Genomic DNA, 20,259 nt, shown 5'->3' with positions numbered 1-20,259 from the left:
TTTTTTAGGTGACCTTTTACCAGCAGATGGTGTACTTATACAAGGAAATGACCTCAAAATTGATGAAAGCTCACTGACTGGAGAATCTGATCATGTTAAGAAAACATCTGATCGAGATCCTATGTTGCTCTCAGGTGAGTGATCAAATGATAGCGAAGAACTGGGCATGAGGTATTTTGGAAACTGGACAAAGTTTCCTACTTCAAGAACTAGGTTATGTGAAACACTGTCTTTCTAGGTGACAGCATGCTAAGATCTAGTACTCTTATGTATTATGTATCATGCTTTTAACCTTCTCAGGGCCGGAAAGATGGGTCTTAACAACAGGTAGGATTTCAGACATACAAGCATCCTTTAATGTGATTACTTTAAGCTAGTGTGCATCGCTGAAATGTCTCAACTTTCCATATTTATTAAACACTGTTTGTAGGGTAGTTTTATTAGACGCTAGTAATATGGATGCGGTGACCCCCTGAATTAAGTCAGCATGCCCTCATTTAGCTCCTCATCAATGGAATAAAAGATGAAATTATTCAAAGCCTGAAGTGAGTTATACGGTTAAGACTGCAGAAGTACTGCAGAGTGTTCCAGTTGACAGAATTCAGTTGTGCAAATATACAGCTATTGTTTTCCACTATACCCCAGAGACTATGCAGATTTAAACCTTATTGCCAGTCTCGAATTAACTGGTTCACTATCTTATATAGTATAGCCATGAACAATAACAAACTGAGCGGTCTCCTGAGCATGTTGCTATTTCTCAGTGGCCCTGTTTGGCTATATATCTGTCAGCACTCACTGCCTGAGTTTGCTGTTGGTGATACTTACAGCTGCTCAGTTCAGTGCACTTGAGGTAGATAGGCATTATCTTTGCAAGACAGTATATTTACAAATCATTTGAAAAATAATGGATTTTATTAGAATGCTACCCTTAACTAGCCTAATGGGGCTTGTCAAAGTGTGTATCATGGCCTAAGATTTAAAGTATTCCAGGAGAAACTCAGATGTGCTCCAGATATAAAGGACTGATTGCAATATTTAGATATATTAGCAGCTTTTGGGAATGCTGAAATGTGGTCTTTTCTTTGGAATGTGTTTTTTTCTTTTGGAAACTTTCTTCCCTAATCAACTTGATATCATGCAACTCATTATTATAATACATGAGTGTGTTAATAGTAAGAATGTTATGTTCTGTCTAATGCTACACTGCAGTTTTGTATAACTGTAATAAAATGTCTTATAAAAAGTTCTAGTGTAAAGGACTTTACTGGAGAGCCCAACTCAAATTCCTCCAGGGGCCACTTTCGTTTATTAACCGAGCACGACTGCATGGCAGCTGCATTAACTACTGAAGAGCATTTTTTGCTACAGTTGTAACTATGTTCAGTGCATTCTGCTAATCCCTTCTTGGCTTTGCTCCCATAGTACTGTTTCTTCTTTCTCTGACCTCTGTTAAACATCCCTCCTTCTCTGTGTGCCCCATAGTACATGCTGTGTCTTCACCACTACAAGTGTGCAGTCCATCTGTTTTCCCACTTGCAAGTGTCTGCATAACATGTTACCAACTCATTTTTCTTCTTTCTGTACCTCTGCAGTTCAGAACCCATCTGTTCATTCCTTTTCTTTCAGCATTTGCTCCATGTTTTCCAATTCATCTCACCCCTTATGTCTGATCTCTTGTGATTGTGCAACAGTGCACAATACTTTCACTCCCCTCAGCATATGAATTGCTGGGAAATCTGGAACAGGTGGACAAGGCAGCCTGGCTTGCTGGCTAGATCACTAGAACAAAACTCTGAATCCAGGAAGGGAGGAATAATACAGGCCTAATATGGCAGATTTACTCCCATCTTACTTCCAGCTTAGATAGGCCTTGACTATTTCTACAAATGTGGAGAAAGGTGTTTATACAATGGACTTTATTTTATTTTGAGAGAGAGATCCTTTCAGAAGGTACATCTCCAAGAATCTCAAACATTCCTTTCAGCTGCCCCATCTCACATTTAATACCCCCACCCCTCCAAAAAAACCCATAGGGAATGGGAAAGGAGAAATTGGTAGACAGGTGCAATGGCAGCTCTCATCTTTTCCTGCACCTTATCCAAAGTTTTGGGCTACTTAAGGGTGCCTCACTATAATGCTGGCAAGGATCAAGTGCATGTGCCTTTGGTTCTTGGCCACATTCTTAAAATATTGTGGTCAGAAACCAGAAATGGCTACACTAACCTTTCATTCCAAAATGTGTGTTTAGTGGTTCTCCTGCAAGAAGAAAGTACAGTACAGCACTATATTTTACATTAAGTGTGGAGAACCTTTGACCCTCCAGATATAGCTGAAATAATAATAATAATAATAATAATAATAATAATAATAATAATTTCATTTCTATAGCGCTTTATAGTTTTAAGAAAAAACTCTTAAAGATATTTACAGCACAATAACATATTAAACAAAACAATCTAGAATAAAACATAAGCAACACAGTTAACAGGAAACTAACATCATAGATTTGTAGAGTTGGAAGGGATCTTGAGGATGACCTTGTCCAACCCCCTGTGATGCAGGAATATTCAGCTGTCCCAAAGATGCCTGAGTTTTAGTGTTGCACATCACATTGTTTGTAACTTTGTTGTTCAGTAGATTGTGCAACAGCATTCTGTTGGTGCAAAGCATTTCACCAGTGGAGTTAAAGTCGCTTTAACTTAGTGTTACATTGGATGCATCCCAGTGCATGTATGTGTGCATGTTAACTTGGTAGGCATGCATCTTATATAAGCACAAATGTAGCCCACATGTGGATTGCACAAATCCTGCTCACCTGCCAGCTTATTTTTCTGCAGCCTGCCCCCCCCCATGTGACTTTCCTTCAGCTAGATTTGCATAAGAGGAGCTTGGCGGGGGGGAGAAATAGTTGCAGGGGGCTTTCAGAATGTAAAGGGTAACTGTTCTGGGTTTACTTGTGCACTCTTTTACTCCTAAAATTGCACACACACCCATTCCTGAAAGATTGTTAGGCTAAAATCGGAGTAATCCTATGTATGCTGCCCTGAGAATGTAGTTGAAAGGTGGCTATGAAAGGGGGATATAACTGCAATAGCGCCAGTTTTTAGGCATTTACCAGTGATCTTGCACATCAGCTGTATATTGGCTAGCCAGTAGCTGGCTGTTGGTAGGCACAAAATTTTCTAATGGCTATAGTCTTACTTAATGGTTTTTATTGGCTTAGCGTTTCTTGGGTATTATAAAACCCTTTACTTTATATTTTCTGAATATCCTTTATTGATCAAAGGTGTGTTTCTGCTATAGGAAATTAATGGAAGTATTGTAACAAGTTTCTCGCTAACTTGTAGCAGAAGTCTGTCTGGAACTTTTCAAGAATATGAATGCTTTCACATTTCAGGTACTCATGTAATGGAAGGTTCTGGACGAATGGTAGTTACTGCTGTAGGTGTAAACTCACAAACTGGAATTATCTTCACCTTGCTTGGTGCTGGAGGTGATGAAGAAGAAGAAAAGAAAGAAAAAGAGAAAAAGGACAAGAAAAGTAAGCATGAAGTTTTGGACCGACTTTAGAGATACATTTTGTAGTTGGCTTCTCCTCTGTAAGAATGTCTGCAAGTGGTGTTGACCATGCAGAATGACAACGTAGGCAGGTACAAAATAGCTACATAGAACTTCTGCTTCCACTCATTCCATTGTCCAAGTGGGTAAGTTTGAAAATTAAATAGTCAATTTTATCTCTGAAGTCTTTCAAGTTAACATTCCCAACTTGCTTCAGCTGACACTTCATTACTCACTTAATACAATCACTCAAGTGCTCTTAACAGTATCACAAAAATAGGATGTGTTAAGTGAGGCCTGTCTGATATTAGTAAACTCCATAGATTATAGAGTGTTCCCTCTTTTATACTAAAGGAAAAAATATGAATGGTGTTTTTTGTTTTTTTATATTTGAAGAAAGGCCATATCATTTGTTGTGTCCCTTTTGAAGTTAACCCTCTCCTCTAGCCCCTGAGATTTTTTTATTCTTTATTTTGCAATACCTATACAGATAGGTATAATACCACCTCTGCCATGGAGGACAGTATTCAGATATTGTTTAAAATTACACTGCTTCACCTGGAAACTGATATTCACCTCTTTGGTTTGTATTGCACCTCATAGATGACCTGACTCTAGCTCACAAAAAGAATATTTTTTTAGTGTGAACCTAATCAACACTGAGAAATCTCTCCACATTTGCTTGAATTAATGTCAAACTCACCTTTACTAATCTTGATATGTCAGGACTTGCATTAATAGCAATACTATAATGTGAGGAGGTTTAGGGCTGTATGCACTCCATGCTTGTACTGGGTAAACCAGTAAAAGGAGTAGCAGAAGCATTCTTCTAATTTCATTTGAACTATAGCTATAAAAGAATCTCATTTGTTATAATCATCCCCCACTTCCCCTGTTTCTCATGAATAAAATAACAACTCCTTGAGGTTGGGGGTAGAGGAAGATTTCAACTTTTGAGCTTATAACTACAGTGGTACCTTGGTTCTCAAACTTAATTGGTTCTGGGAGTCTGTTCCAAAACCAAAGCATTCCAAAACCAAGGTGCACTTTCCCATAGAAAGTAATGCAAAATGGATTGATCCATTCCGACTTTTAAAAACAACCCCTAAAACAGAAATTTAGCATGAATGTTACTATCTAACAAGACCACTGAACCATAAATGAAAGCAATAATAATGTTCTGTACTATAAAATAAATAAGACAGTATTGTAGATGATAATTTTTTTTAAAAAAAATTCCCTTACCTCCACTAATGATAGTCATTATTTGGATGGGGGGCTTTTATCCATTTCTGCAGTCACACAATCAATCAATCAATCAATCATAAAATGAAAAACAAGCCACAGTCACAAAAATGAAAAAGCCACACAAACAAAAATGCAAAAAATAGCAAAAACAAAAGCACCAAATATCACCTCAGAACACTGCAATCAGAAACAGAAGGCTTTAATTACAATGGGGGGGAGGACTTAAATTAGTTGTGCAAGGGTAATTGGGATAAAAAAGCCATTATTATGATGGGGGGGGCTTAAATTTGCCGCACAAGGGTAAATCAGGATGAAAAATCCCTTTATTACGGGGGGGGGGGATGACTTAAATTTGCCATGCAAGGGTAAAACAGGATAAAAAAACCCTTAATTACTATACGGGGGACTCAAATGAGCTGCACAACAGTGAAAATGGAAGCTTAGGAGAACGTTCAGCTTCTGAGGCAAAGTTTGAAAACCGGAACACCTACTTCTGGGTTTGTAGCGTATGGGTTCTGAGTTGTTCGGGAACTAAGCTGTTCGAAAACCGAGGTACCACTGTACATATGTATTGTAAGCTTACATATGAAACTTAATCACCTTCCAGCTCCTGTCACAGTGTTCAGAGGCATAAAGTTCCCCCAAAGCATGGCACCTCTGAACAGTTGGACACTGTTACATTTAAAGAATTGCAGGCTTATTCTAAGTGAAATTAAACCTGAACATTCCAACTTTCTTCTGAAACACCTTGGGATCTGCACCTTAGTATCAAGCAAAACATTATTCTAAATGTGCAATTATGTCAAGTTTTTAATATTTAATACTAGGCACAGGGAGAGCTGAACTTCATGGGGAACGTTGCAGGAGATTTAACCCTTTCTTTCACAGCCACAGTTGAAATGAAAATTGCCCCTGCCACCAGTAGTGTCAATGGGAGCTTTTTTTTCTAAGGTGAATGGGGTGTGAGGAAGAATCTTTATTGATATAATGACTGGGGAGAGAAGGGTTAAGCCACAGTTCCCTGCATGCTATGATCCTGGTGGCTATCAGCCCCTTTCCCAACCCTGACATTTAAAAGAACCTGATTTAGTTGCTAATACATTTAGTATGGTTTTAGATTGGTATGCATCCCTGAAGTCCAGAAAACTACTCAATTACTGTGAAAGAGCCTGGTCCAGCACAGCAATAAACGCTTACGCAGACTTCGCAATTATAAGAGAAATTATAAACATTCTCTATTCATGCTGTTGGTGCAACAGTGCCCTTTAAGACTAGATAATTGAGCAGAAGATCTCATTATCCAAATCTAAAAGTGCTTTGATCCTAGATTTCTAAAAACAACTATTTTTTTATTGGCAGGTAAAAAACAAGATGGGGCTATTGAAAATCGTAACAAAGGTAATTAACAGTACTTACAACATTAACTTGATTTTTTGAGCAAGCCTGATTAACCATAACTTTTAGGCAAAAGTTGTGCATCACATTTTAAACTATACATAGATTAATCTTGCATCTAATATATGTAACTTTCCCTCACAATCTTCTGCAAGGATATATGTAACTGATGGGATTCAGCAAATGCACCCTGTCAGTGGAAGCGCTGTGTAAGGACTTCCACTTGCACAATGGAACCTTCTCCCCTTTCTGCTGTCTGTACCCAAAAAAATTGGCTGGGGGGGGTGGCTCAGGAGAACCCTTAGAACAGCATGTGAGGGGAAGGGAGGAACAATTGTTCCTTATGGCAAGCTGCTTGTTAAAGCACAACATTGAATTCCTCCCATATTCTTAAATATGTTTAAGAGATTGAAAAGGGACCACAGGCTCATGTGCTCCTTTCCCCAACACAGAGCTTAAACTGCAGTTAAGAATTCGATCAGTGCCAATATTCACCAAAGTTAAAGCTAAGCTGGACTTTTGCTTAATACGGAGTTCTAGCTGGGGTTCCAAGTGGCTCACTCTCAGATGCGGCGGAGTGAAGGATGTAATTCTGAGGCCTCCTCTCAATCTGACCATGGTTTTATAGCAAGTCCAAGCCAGTTGATAGTCTGAAAAGTCAGTATTCTATTGCCGTGCTCTGTGAGGGTATAGTGCTGTTCTTATAAATGCAGGATTGTGTCTGAAAATGGCAGCCCACTGTCACTTTCCCTTAGTGTACTTTCCCTGTCTCTGCTTGTGATGTCCAGTCAGTGAACATTTCAGCAACAGACCCATGTTTAATATCACAAGGCATTGTGCTGTAATAAATCTATTTCTCAAAGCAATTTCTTTCATTCTCTGTGGCCTGAGATGCAAATAACTGTATCCGGGGGGCTACAGATCTTTGTTTGCCATGGACCCCTCTCTCATGCACCCCAACCCACCCTTACCTGAGTGGAGTACTCAGGTAAGAAGGGCAATGAGTAGTGCCCTTCGTCATTGCGTTGGACATGTGCAGAATGCTGTTTGTCTTTGACTCAGCAGGAATAAAGAGAACTCCACTAAACACCCCTTGAGTTCTCTGAACTGGAGAGAAATTTGCGGGAAAGGATGCATGTATGCCTTCCCCCTGCATTTGACATGTGCCTAAAGCTAAGCAAACACCATTCCTTTCCCTAGAGTTTTCTGTAGTTTGCAGAATTTGGGTAATAGGATTTTTGTTGGAGGCATGCAAAACAGGCAAACATGGAGTAGGGAGTCGCTTGGTCAGATAAGCCAGTCTTGCTATCTATTCTTCACCCCTTTAATTTCATAATATTAAATACATGCTGCTCTAGATATAGAATAAATGTCAATGACTAAATCTTTAATTTGAGGTTTACTCTATAGTGTTAGGAGTGGTGGTTTATCTATTATTTCCCCCCTTAAACTTAGCAAAAGCTCAGGATGGTGCAGCGATGGAAATGCAGCCCCTAAAAAGTGAAGATGGTGGTGATGGAGATGACAAAAAAAGAAACAATATGCCCAAGAAAGAAAAATCGGTTCTTCAAGGAAAGCTCACTAAGCTAGCAGTTCAGATTGGCAAAGCAGGTATGGCTTATTTAGTGTTCATCCTTAATGCCAGATTCTTAATGAACAAGCATTCAACTGTAGATCTTTTCTCAAAGTTAACTTTGTATTAAAATTTTGAAATGAGTTTTTGAGACCTATTTTTAGAGTTTTGTCAATAATATGAATGATTAACTGGTTCTCATCTCTTCCTAAAAGGATTGCTGATGTCTGCAGTCACAGTCATCATTCTTGTATTATATTTTGTAATTGATACCTTCTGGGTCCAGAAACGTCCTTGGCTTGCTGAATGTACACCAATATATATTCAGTACTTTGTAAAGTTCTTTATCATTGGTGTTACTGTCCTGGTTGTGGCAGTTCCAGAGGGTCTTCCGCTTGCAGTTACTATCTCACTGGCTTACTCTGTAAAGGTATGTGTGAGAAACCTATGCTTCTGTATGGCAGTACATTATATAGCATAGATATATATTCATAGATGTTTTTCCTAAGAAACTGGATCAATGAAATGTTTTGGAATGGTTTATCTGCTTGTTCTGTTGGTTTGTTTCATCAACCTATCTTTACAAACACTGTGGTCATAAAGTAATCACTCAGCATTAAATGTAACTCTTCCAAACACAAGGAATATGCTTGTTAAAATAACCCTTACAGTCGATGCATCTGTCAATTGATTTTATCTTTACCCTCTGGGTACTAATTATAAAGCTTAAATATGAGATATCCATTGAATATTTATTATTGAGGAATCTCAGCCTCAGCATGCACAATGACAAGTGAATTCTAAAAATGTGTTTAATGCTGTTAGACTGACTTAATCTCTTTTTTATAGAAAATGATGAAAGATAATAACTTGGTCAGACATCTGGATGCTTGTGAAACAATGGGAAATGCAACAGCCATTTGCTCGGATAAAACAGGAACATTGACAATGAACAGAATGACGGTAGTCCAAGCTTACATCAGTGAAAAACATTATAAAAAAATTCCTGAGGCACAAGCTATTCCTGAGAAAACCTTGTCATACCTTGTAACAGGAATTTCTGTAAACTCTGCTTATACTTCCAAAATCTTGGTAAGTGTGTATTGGAAACTATTGATTCAGTGGTAGAGTTAAAGCATGTGTTTTAATATCTCCCATTGAAACAATAGGTCTCATAACTTTGGAAAGATTGTTCTCATTTAAATTCTTCAGAGTTCTATAATAAACATGTTTACTAAAGTCATATGTACATTACTGAAAGATTACTAAGCTGATGGGAAAGCTTTGATCCTTCTAAATAACTATTGGGAATATACCATATTTTTCCGTGTATAAGACTAGGTTTTTTTACCAAAAAATTAGGTTTAAAATTGGGGCTTGTCTTATATACGGGTAGTGCTGATGGGTGTTTTCTTAATTTGGAGTCCCCAAAAATAGGAGGCGTCTTATACATGGGGGCGTCCTATACACGTAAAAATATGGTAATTGAAATGAATGTTAATATATTTGAGCTTCCTTGGCTATATAATTTTTTGACATTTGGTTTTTGAAATGCCAAATGGCTCTACGTTGCTCTTCTCAGCTCTAATGCATTTTGAGTTTAAATGTATTTCCTGGGATATAGCAATAACAATAAAAGCATAATAAATAATAATAATGTAAAAGTTTGTCTATTTTCTGGATAAAATAGCATCAATTAATTCTGAAACTGATAATTTTATGCCTCGGCTTACTTAATTCATGGCTTAATTAGTTCAAATTTCTCAAGAACTAATGTATATGATCTATTGAAACTGTTCTGGAGTCACAAAGTTTCACTTGTCATTTTAGCTTTCTTATCCTTTCAGTATTTTATCTGTTGCTCTGATTGGGAAGAGCAGTGAAATATGCAAGAATTGCCTTAGCAGACTCACCAAGCCAAACACCAACCATTCTCTGTGTGGCCTGACAGTGCTCAACACCCCCTGTTTTTGCAGTCTCAGGTAGGCAGCAAAAACAAGTTTATTGAGCAGCTTACAGAGCATGGTTAGTGAATTGAGTTTGGCTTTATGTGTTGTATTATGCAGGCCCACATACCTGCAAACTAGCAGTTGTACTGATTTAAGGACATGTTTACAAATGACACTATCCTTTATTTTTGTTTGGCCTTGGTAAAAGGGCCATTCCATGCTGAACACCAAACTACAAATGTGTCTCTGTGTCTTGCCTGGTATTGAAATGTGCACCTGACCTTTCTCATTGCACCATTATCCTGCCAGTCTGTAAGAACTGACCCTCAGTTACTCATTGAGTCTAATTTAACAGCTTTCTAAGAACTAATATGACTCCTGAAATTGTCTCTGACTTTTAGTGCTTGTACTCTGACTTGAGAAGACAAATTCGTAATATAAATTTTTCTATTGGTTGCACTTTATGAACATTAAACTGCCCCCTGAGCAGTGACATATTCTTTAAAGATGTGTGTAAGCTAAAATTTGCATCTAGTTTCAGCATATAACTTGCAAACCTTCAGTGTATGATTTCTGAGATGCCTTATTTCCTTGAACCAGAAGCAAATTCCTTCTCAAGGGTTTATTCTGTCTTTCAGCCTCCTGAAAAGGAAGGTGGCTTGCCCCGTCATGTTGGTAATAAAACTGAATGTGCCTTGCTGGGACTGCTGCTGGATTTGAAACGAGACTACCAGGATGTTAGAAACGAAATACCAGAAGAGGCACTTTACAAAGTCTACACCTTCAACTCTGTTAGAAAGTCCATGAGTACTGTGTTAAAGAACTCTGATGGCAGTTTCCGGATATTCAGCAAGGGTGCCTCGGAGATAGTACTTAAAAAGCAAGTTAACTTTTTGTGGTCTCTTATCATGTAACGGTGTGATGAAATTCCTGAAATATGGTACCTTCTGTTTCTTGGCTTTTAAGCACTGTATTTCTTCATTGTCCAAGTCAGGAGTTCTTAGAACTAGCTAATTTAGAAACCTTTCCTATAAGATGTTAGTATAGGGCTTGCAACACAGCTGAATGCTTCATTGACCCAAACTTAAGCTAGTTACTTTCCAAGTCTTCGGTGAATACAAAGTTGCATTTTACTTTCATTAGTCATGTGATGCAATGACTACTTTTTGCTAGAGATTAGATATATAATCTTGTCGCTTAAACATAGAAACAGTGAAGTATTTCCTGCTCGTCTTCCCTTTAATATGATAATTTTCATTACCTGCCTATTGAATGAAATGTATTCTTTTCTTACTTTTTAATTGCAAAGTTTGGTGGTCAGTGAGGGCAATCTTGTTCACATGGACTGGGTGAAAAGGGAGCTAGAAACAGTCATTTTGCTTTTGCAGTTCAGGCTATTGTGTACTTTATCTTACAGGTCCACTGAACTGATTGCGGAAGATAAGGGGGGGTCTGTAGGAAAACATGACAATTCAGCTCCTGAACAGTTCCCTCTTTTGTGAAGACTTGTAGAGTTGGCTTGTAGCCTTGACATTCTTGTGAATATATGAATATGCATTTTATGATCTGCTAAGCACTTACCCTATATATAAAATATGACAATGCCAGGACTACAGCACCTCTTACTGGAACGGATCTTGCTACTCTTCTGAGCCTTGTCCTAATGTTTTTAACATCTGAGTGAAAACCTTTCCCATTTTGGGTGCATTTGACTTGCCTTTGTTACTGCTGGGCTGTGAGATGCTGGCAAAGGGGAGCAGGATAAACTCCTGGGAGATACTCCTAGAACATGGTAGGAATGCCGTACTGTGAATCCCTCCCCCTCCCCCACTTTTGTGCCTTCGCTAGCCTTTACCTTCCCTTTCGCCACCACCAAGCATTGGCATAAAGATGTTCTCATCCTGGGAGGTGGGATGACAAGGCAACCAAGTTCTTCATGAAATCTGTGCTGGGATGCATGTGTATCTAGCTGCTGCAAGATTTAGGAATATTTAATGTTAGCCCCAGAAAGTACCTGCGATGCAGATGACCTTTTTTATTGAGTGTTCTGAATCTTGAAAATGGTTTCTGTTTTGTTTTCAGGTGCTTCAAGATACTGAGCGCGAATGGTGAAACCAAAGTGTTCAGGCCAAGGGACCGTGATGATATTGTAAAAACTGTGATTGAGCCTATGGCCTCAGAGGGACTCAGAACCATATGTCTGGCATTCAGAGACTTCCCAGCTGGAGAACCTGAGCCAGAATGGGACAATGAAAATGACATTGTCACTGGGCTTACATGTATTGCTATTGTAGGCATTGAAGACCCTGTGAGGCCAGAGGTAGGCGGAAACTCTTCATTAAAGTGTGTTTTAAAACATTATTTGCTAAAGTAATAACTTAATGTTCTGCCAGTGTTTGGAAACAATGCCATACTTTAATTCGAAAACAGGTGTAAGCATGTCAAGGCATTAAAATAATTCCCGAGACTTAACATAACCAAATAAAGATAAATTCACATCTTCATTTTGATTGGCTTGAGTTCAGTCTTCAAGTCCCTTTTGTGAGTGTAAAGTAACTGCTGCAGACGGTGTCATTTTTAGGGAAACATATCACATCCTGAATTTGTGTGAGGTGAGGTAGATCCCTCTGCCTCTTTAAGAACATGTCTTTATCCATGCTCCAATGCAATAGGTGGTGGTGGTGGAAATCAGCTACTTTTTTTTAAAAAAAACCTAATTAAATACCCCAAATGAGAGAAATATTCAGTATAAACAGCATGTGCATTTAATCTAAAAGTTACTAGACATTTGCAGAATGTTTTTTCCTGCCCTGCTGATCAAGCTTAAGTTGTAGTTTTCTTAGATAGCAAGTGAACCCTCATAAGTAGTCTGCTGTGTTACAGGGTTTGATAACAAAACTTGTGTCAAATATCTGAGAATTAGGCTTTGTCTCAAAATGGTAAGAAACATTTTATACATTAGTTAAACAGGAGACTTCAGTCCCAGTCTCTCTCTCAGCCTTAAAACCTTTCAAAGATGGGTCACCCAAATGTTTTTAGTAGTAAGTGCATTTAATAAGTATAACTGTAAGCTATAGGAGCTTAAGTGTTACAGGTGCCCACTTGTTGTCATTAACACCCAAATATACATGATTTGCAATATATGCCTAATAACATGATGATAGAAAATTATCTATAGAACTGTGTTAAGCCATATTATTTCAACTGAAGGACAATTTGAGATTAAGTAAGCAGGAGATTGGAGGGCAGGGAGTTGTGGATAAATAATGTTTCAAGCATGTCCATGTAGCAAAGCTTCTTCATAAACTATTCTTTATTCAAAATAAAAATTAGGTACCAGATGCAATAAAAAAATGCCAGCGTGCTGGTATAACTGTGCGGATGGTTACTGGTGATAATATCAACACTGCCCGTGCTATTGCTTTAAAATGTGGCATTTTGCATCCTGGTGAAGATTTCTTATGCCTAGAAGGCAAAGAATTCAACCGACGAATACGTAATGAAAAAGGAGAGGTAAGTTTGGTTAATATTATTCCCTTGAATTTTGGTTTTTGAAAGTTTGCTTAGTTATAAAGCTAATCTAAATTATCTTTGCAGATAGAACAAGAGAGAATAGACAAAATTTGGCCCAAGCTTCGTGTGCTTGCAAGGTCGTCCCCCACTGACAAACACACACTGGTAAAAGGTAAATAAGCATTCTCAAATAGAAGGGTTGACTATAACTGATTGCTTTCTGATTGGGTGTTAACCAAAGTATTTTAGAAAAGACTTGTCCAACCATTTATTCAAGGACATCTATTCACTGACTGGATAAAGGTCTTTAGGATCAAGAGGCCATATCGCTTGTTAATACGGTTAATATTAGGTCAAGGCCAAACATCAGCTCATGATTTGTATTTTGATGGCAATTCATATATCTGTACTTCCATTTTAGGTATAATAGACAGCACAGTTTCAGAACAGAGGCAAGTTGTAGCGGTGACTGGTGATGGTACCAACGATGGTCCAGCATTGAAAAAAGCAGATGTTGGCTTTGCCATGGTAAGTTTAAACTGCTGTCTACTGATTTTGATAAGTGCTCCTTGCTGAGCTGTACTGCCAGTTTTCATTGTGACAAACATTTGGATTTATACCAAAGGTTGAATACATCTAACTTACACTCAGCAGTGGCAAGACCAAAACTGATTGCAGCTCCCTCGGCTTTCTGTTAACCCTATTCTGAAATAACCTTGAAGAGGGAAACTGCACAAACTTACAATGTCCATATACAGGGTTACACGTGTATGGAAAGTGAAACAGGACTGCAGTTGGGTTCCCATCTGTTCACTCTGTCAATTGGGATAGAAGCACAACTTGATTTTTCAGTATATTATGTTGCAGCTTACTTGGTGAAGGATGGGATGTGGAGTAACTTGTGTCTCTGAATCTAAAATCAAAAGTAGGAACCTGAAGTTATTAATGTGGAGATGGCACAATAAACCTATGTTTTGATAATAACAGCTAAAATAGCTGGGATTCTTAGTTTGTGTAAAGGCATATAAAGCCATCATTGAGCATTCGGGGGGGGGGGGGGGCTGTTCTGAACGGATAGTGGGGGAAGAAGTGGAAAACGGAATGTGAAGAAAACCTCAGAGAGAAATTTTGCTGTCGCTGCTTGAGGTCAGATTGTATGAAACTCACTTTTGGCCATTTTAATCTGAAGCATGCTGGGTCATGAGAAGTTAATGTGGTTCATGCTAAGCTGATACTACATTTGAGCATTTATTGCTGAGATCAGGTTTCTTCTGTTCCTTTTCCTTGTCATAGTGGAATTGTGCCACTGCAACTAAGATGAGTGTAGACTAGCTTATCTCTTTAGAATTTGGTGTCACTTACATGACGCTGAACCATGAATGCTTCTATGTGTGTGGTTTTTTTTCTTTTGAGTCTGGTTCATTGATCATTCCAAGAAGTAGAAATGAATTGGTCTTGTTGCTCTTGTGGGAGGTGAAGCTTTAGATTCCCTCCATACCGTTCACATATGTAGTAGCATTTTAAGGTCACACTTCCTTTTTTAGTTGAATAAAAGGGGGGGTAGCTATGTTGCTGTTATGTAACATGCTTTATACTACCAACAGTTTTTAACACTAGCAGCTTTTCAGATTTTGTGGATCATAATCATTTGACACAAGTAGCTGACTACTTTCCTTGTTGGAATGATACATAAGGGACCATGCCTAGATTCCAAAACCTATTGCTTTCCTCAGCTAGAACTTGTGGAATTTGCTTAATGTGAATGGAACATTCAGGAGCTGTGCTACTGTGCCACCTAGTGGCTTTCGAGGTTAACAAAAGAGGCTTTAGAGCATCAGGCTATTTTCATCTAAGCAAAAAATGTGCAAAATGTTGATAAAGGGCAAATGAAGCCAAAATGTGCCATTTCAGATACTTACATTGTGGGTTTATTGTACTGGAATAGCTTTAACTAGCTTATGTGCCATGCTTCATCAGTGATCATCCCTAATGGGAGCAGATGAAATTCACTTTCAAGATTTGTAGAGTCTATGCATTGCAATTATGTAGTGAGTACGTTAGACTAAGACTCATTGAAATCAAGACTTTTTTCAACATGTGCAAAGGACTGGATTGCATGTTTTATTAAGTCAGTTAATATTAGTGCCAACAACTCTCTATCTCCAGATAGAAACCCGAACTAATAATTGTTGCAATTGATTTTTATATACAAATGCTGACAGTGTCTAGCCTAAACAATTGGATGTGACACAATAGTTATTCTTCTTACCATTTGATATTACTTAAACTTGCTATCAAGATAGTGCATCATAATAATAGCTTTTGTACTGAAATATATGTTAAAAGCAAAGGATGAGACCACTGTAAGATGGTAATTTTTGGACCAGTGTTTTCAAGACGTGTGTGTGCACTTTTTAACTGCAATGTGCATAGCTGGAATGCTGTTCATCATGTTGTGACTTTTTGGGGATTTCTCTTTCAGGGTATCGCTGGAACTGATGTAGCTAAAGAAGCTTCCGATATTATTCTCACAGATGACAACTTCACAAGCATTGTTAAAGCAGTTATGTGGGGCCGAAATGTGTATGACAGTATCTCCAAATTCCTTCAGTTCCAGCTTACTGTCAATGTAGTTGCAGTAATTGTTGCTTTCACAGGAGCATGTATTACACAAGTAGGTATTATGCATTGATACTAGCTTTTTTAGAGTGAATTTACTAGACGTATTTTTAAAACCACAGTCCCAAACCTCAATGGAGAAAATATTTAACTGCTGCATGGCTTGTTGGTTTCTAGGATATTTGTGTTTATGTATTAGGAAATGTATCATTTTTGTAGGATTCTCCACTTAAAGCTGTTCAGATGTTATGGGTAAATCTCATAATGGACACACTGGCTTCGCTTGCCTTGGCAACGGAACCACCCACAGAAGCTCTCTTGCTGAGGAGGCCTTACGGTAGAAATAAACCTCTCATCTCGCGAACGATGATGAAGAATATTCTGGGCCATGCTTGCTATCAGCTTGTGGTTGTCTTTACACTCCTGTTTGCTGGTAAGAATTCTAGATTCCTAAGCTTTAACTTTTTAGAAGCTAAGTGCTTGCTTTGTGACTGCTTCTCAAATAGCTATTTTAGTTTTCAAATGAACTCTTCAGTATTTGATGTTTACATGGTAATGCCTTACATGAAAATCTAAATCAGCACGAGATACTGAGAGTGTTAATCTCCCCTTCACAGGTGAAAAAATATTTGACATTGATAGTGGACGGAATGCACCTCTTCACGCACCTCCTTCAGAGCACTATACTATTGTGTTTAATACATTTGTTATGATGCAGCTTTTTAATGAAATAAATGCTCGAAAAATCCACGGTGAAAGGAATGTATTTGAAGGAATTTTCAATAATGCTATATTCTGTACCATAGTTCTGGGCACATTTATTGTACAGGTGGGTTGGTTACTGAACTTACTTGATAAACAATTTTTTACTTTTTGTTGCCAAAGCTTTTTTCTCTTTCTCTATATATATGTATATGTTAGGATACAGCATCCTTAGCAGGTCTAATATAGTATGTAATTCGGCTGACATCTTTAGAAATGCTTTAAATTTGGAGATAAAATACAGGTGACAGTTAAGGTCCTTATCTCTGCCCATTGTTCTGATGAATTCATAATTTTGTTTGGAAATCTGATGTTTTCATATGTGACTTAAAAATAGCTTCTAATTTCACAATTAACTGGGCATTATATTTGCCTGTTAGATAAGATTGAACTTTTGACTCTGATCCTGTCTGCTGTCAACTAAAGCTAAGTGTATCCATGCAAGAATGTGGCAGAATTAGTAATTAGTGTTTTGGATACCTGCACTGGAGTGTTAAATATGTTTGTATGGTTCCAAAAAAATGAATGATTCCTCCCAGAACTGCCCTGGTAGCTGCCCCTTAAAATGCAAATAATGCACATGCATAGTTTTTATTGATTTCTTTATTTAATTCATTGCATTTTTCCTCCACCCATCTTCCCAAAGGAAACCTAGGGCAATGTACATACAATCCAACATAATAATATAAAATATTAAAGTACCAATATAAAACTATAATTAAACAATAATATTCCAGGAAGCAGAGATAAAAATATCACCCCGTCACAGTTTCCCAGGGGCTTCACAAATCGTGACCTAGCTGTCTACCAAAAGATGCCAGTGGTGGCGACAAACAGTAGGCCAGATGCATTGGCACTAGCAAGCTTTTGGGGGGCTCTAAAAATCCAACAGAAAAATAGCTCAGAGTTTTATTTTCGGAATAGACGGGTCAAATATTTGGTGCAGCATAGCCATCACCGACTTTTAAAAATAAATTGTGATATTTGTGATTTTTCTTAACAGATCGTCATTGTGCAGTTTGGAGGAAAACCTTTCAGTTGTTCAGAGCTTACAGTAGAACAATGGCTCTGGTCAATTTTTCTAGGAATGGGCACACTTCTCTGGGGCCAGGTAAGAAGCAACAGCTTTTTGTGCAGTTCACTTGCTGGAATTATCAGTGCTTCTGTTTGGAAAAATACGTGTGTGTACATCCTATACTCCTCCTATAGCAAGTGTGGTTTTCCCACCTGTAAGCAACTTGCTCCATTACTCCCACTTTGAAGTTTTGTAGGGAACTTAGGGAAAGGAAGAATTTGCTAGCAGTGTCACTCACCTGATGGTAAGACTTCTCTCCGTGGAGCAAGTTTTTGGCAATTCTGTCTTCCTCCCTGCAGCCCCCCTGACTCCCTAAACCTGCTGCAAAGGGCTGCGGTAACCCTCTGGAGCATATTTAGGAAGGACACACTGGGGTGCAAGTGGGGGAAATCACTAAAAATTGCTTCTGTCTCCATTCACCTGATATAAGCCATGTTGTCAACTGAGTGGCACAGTTAAATGCAACCAGCAATCTCTTTTCCTGCTGCTGTGAGTTGTCAGTTACTAAGCAGCCTTGGTTGCATCTATTGCTGCTGTGCTTTCTACCTACTGTTTGCCATAGCCTCCTTTATCTCCCTGCACCCCAGTTAGCCACTGTCTGTTCTGCTTTGTTAGAAAAGAAGGTTTCAAGTAAATGTTGTGGTCGGTGGGTGGGAAATCTCAGTTGTTTATCTGGAATTCCCAGAATTCCTCAGCACAGCTTGTGTTATAATTAGCTTTGACAAGCCTGTTAACTTCTTTCTCATGATTGTAGTTGATATCAACAATTCCAACCAGCCACTTGAAATTCCTTAAAGAAGCTGGTCATGGAACCCAGAAGGAAGAGATTCCAGAAGAAGAGTTGGCAGAAGATGTAGAGGAGATTGATCATGCTGAAAGAGAACTGCGGCGTGGTCAGATATTGTGGTTTAGGGGCCTAAACAGGATACAAACTCAGGTATGGTCTTGGAACAGGTAGGAGATGGTTAGGGATGAGGGGGTTATAAATCTTCCCGTTGTTCTTGCCATTGGTTGGGGGGTAGCTATAAACGGTGTGACTGAACTCTTTGCTATGTGGTCAAATGGTTGGCTCTTTAATCCCTCAAATTCCTTCTTTACTTCATCTCTAAATGCGCCTCTTGCTTCTTTACCTGCTCTATAAAAGTGCCTTTTTTTTCTTTACTTTTTTATATGTTTTATAGATGGGATGCTCCTTTCTCTTGTTCTCTCTCTCTCTTGCTGAGCAAGCTGTCACAATCTCTGATTCCTTGCAGATGGATGTAGTGAATGCTTTCCAGAGTGGAACTTCTATTCAGGGGGCTCTAAGGCGGCAACCTTCCATCGCCAGCCAGCATCATGATGTAACAAATATTTCTACCCCTACACATGTAGTGTTTTCCTCTACTACTTCTACTACTACTACTGCTTCTACTACTGTGGGGTGTGAGTGCGTGTTCCTAAGTGCATGAAATTAACATTTCCTAATTCACACACCTAACGTTTCATTCTCTTCTTCAGTCCTTAAATTCATCGTTAAGACTTTTCATACTTTTTCTCACAAAATGGAGTCCTCGAAACCCTTTTTTTTCGTAGAGGGCTACAACACAGGTGGAACAGTTGCAACTATTGATTTACAATGAAAGCTGTGAGCCTGCACATATTGTGCCTTGATTCTTGCAGAGGGGAGTTTAAAAAATATTCAGGAAACCGATATAAATATTTGAGTATATGCCTTCAAGAATGACTGTTTGCAGGAAGATATACAATACAGTTCATTTAAATGTTTAAAGCTGGCAAATGTAAGTAACTGGCTTTCATATCCTTGCTAAAGGGAAGTACAAAACTTCAATTACAACTTTAGTATAGCTAGCTTAGTTATATTGAAAGTAACAACTTTGATTTGCAAATCCAACTTTAAAAATCCATGTTGGGCATAACATGCATAAAATATTGAGGGTTCATCATTTTGTAAGAGTAAATTAAGTAATTTAATAATAATTATTAATATTATTTATACACCGCCCATCTGGCTAGGTTTCCCCAGCCACTCTGGGCGGCTTACAGCACACCAAAAAAATGGTAAAACATTAGACATGAAAAATTTCCTGATATAGGGTTGCCTTCAGATATCTTCTAAGAGTCAGATAGTTTTTTATTTCCTTGACATCTGATGGGAGGGCGTTCCACAGGGCAGGTGCCACTACCGAGAAGGCCCCCTGCCTGGTTCCTTGTAATGTTACTTCTCTCAGTGAGGGAACCACCAGAAGGCCCTCGGAGCTGGACCTCAGTGCCCAGGTTGAACGATGGGGGTGGAGACGCTCCTTCAGGTATACTGGGCTGAGGCCGTTTAGGGCTTTAAAGGTCCACACCAACACTTTGAATTGTGCTTGGAAATGCACTGGGAGCCAATGTAGGTCTCTCAGGACCGGTGTTATATGGCCTCGGCCGCCGCTCTCAGCCACCAGTCTAGCTGCTGCATTCTTTCTTTTACATGGGATTTCCTTCAAAGTTGCAGGAGTTCAGTTACTTACTGAGACTTTAAATATTTTCATTAATTCAAATTAGTTGTTTCAAGTCTGTTACTT

The 20,259-nt window shown here is 38.6% G+C and overlaps 1 protein-coding gene across 14 annotated transcripts in view; it reads left to right on the top strand.

The window, feature by feature from the left end:
• The window catches only part of ATP2B1 (ATPase plasma membrane Ca2+ transporting 1), a 65,449-nt gene that overhangs the window by 39,372 nt on the left and 5,818 nt on the right, over positions 1 to 20,259 (top strand). For 9 of the 14 annotated variants that reach the window (XM_028747580.2, XM_028747574.2, XM_028747578.2 and 6 more), the window contains 17 exons: positions 9 to 134; positions 3,401 to 3,544; positions 6,169 to 6,207; positions 7,660 to 7,815; positions 7,993 to 8,207; positions 8,627 to 8,869; positions 10,365 to 10,606; positions 11,809 to 12,046; positions 13,060 to 13,239; positions 13,324 to 13,411; positions 13,661 to 13,767; positions 15,722 to 15,913; positions 16,078 to 16,291; positions 16,476 to 16,687; positions 17,624 to 17,731; positions 18,450 to 18,632; positions 18,949 to 19,035. In XM_028747580.2, coding sequence (XP_028603413.2) covers positions 9 to 134; positions 3,401 to 3,544; positions 6,169 to 6,207; positions 7,660 to 7,815; positions 7,993 to 8,207; positions 8,627 to 8,869; positions 10,365 to 10,606; positions 11,809 to 12,046; positions 13,060 to 13,239; positions 13,324 to 13,411; positions 13,661 to 13,767; positions 15,722 to 15,913; positions 16,078 to 16,291; positions 16,476 to 16,687; positions 17,624 to 17,731; positions 18,450 to 18,632; positions 18,949 to 19,035 — 2,774 coding nt within the window. Of the gene's footprint in view, positions 1 to 8; positions 135 to 3,400; positions 3,545 to 6,168; positions 6,208 to 7,659; positions 7,816 to 7,992; positions 8,208 to 8,626; positions 8,870 to 10,364; positions 10,607 to 11,808; positions 12,047 to 13,059; positions 13,240 to 13,323; positions 13,412 to 13,660; positions 13,768 to 15,721; positions 15,914 to 16,077; positions 16,292 to 16,475; positions 16,688 to 17,623; positions 17,732 to 18,449; positions 18,633 to 18,948; positions 19,118 to 20,259 lie in introns of all 14 variants that reach the window. The other 5 variants (XM_028747584.2, XM_028747581.2, XM_028747582.2 and 2 more) reach the window with 5 other exon arrangements.

The sequence above is a fragment of the Podarcis muralis genome, chromosome 10, assembly GCF_964188315.1.
Source record: "Podarcis muralis chromosome 10, rPodMur119.hap1.1, whole genome shotgun sequence".
Lineage (NCBI taxonomy): Eukaryota > Metazoa > Chordata > Lepidosauria > Squamata > Lacertidae > Podarcis > Podarcis muralis.
Note: the sequence above shows the minus strand (reverse complement) of the source record. Positions and strands in the feature narration are given on the sequence as shown.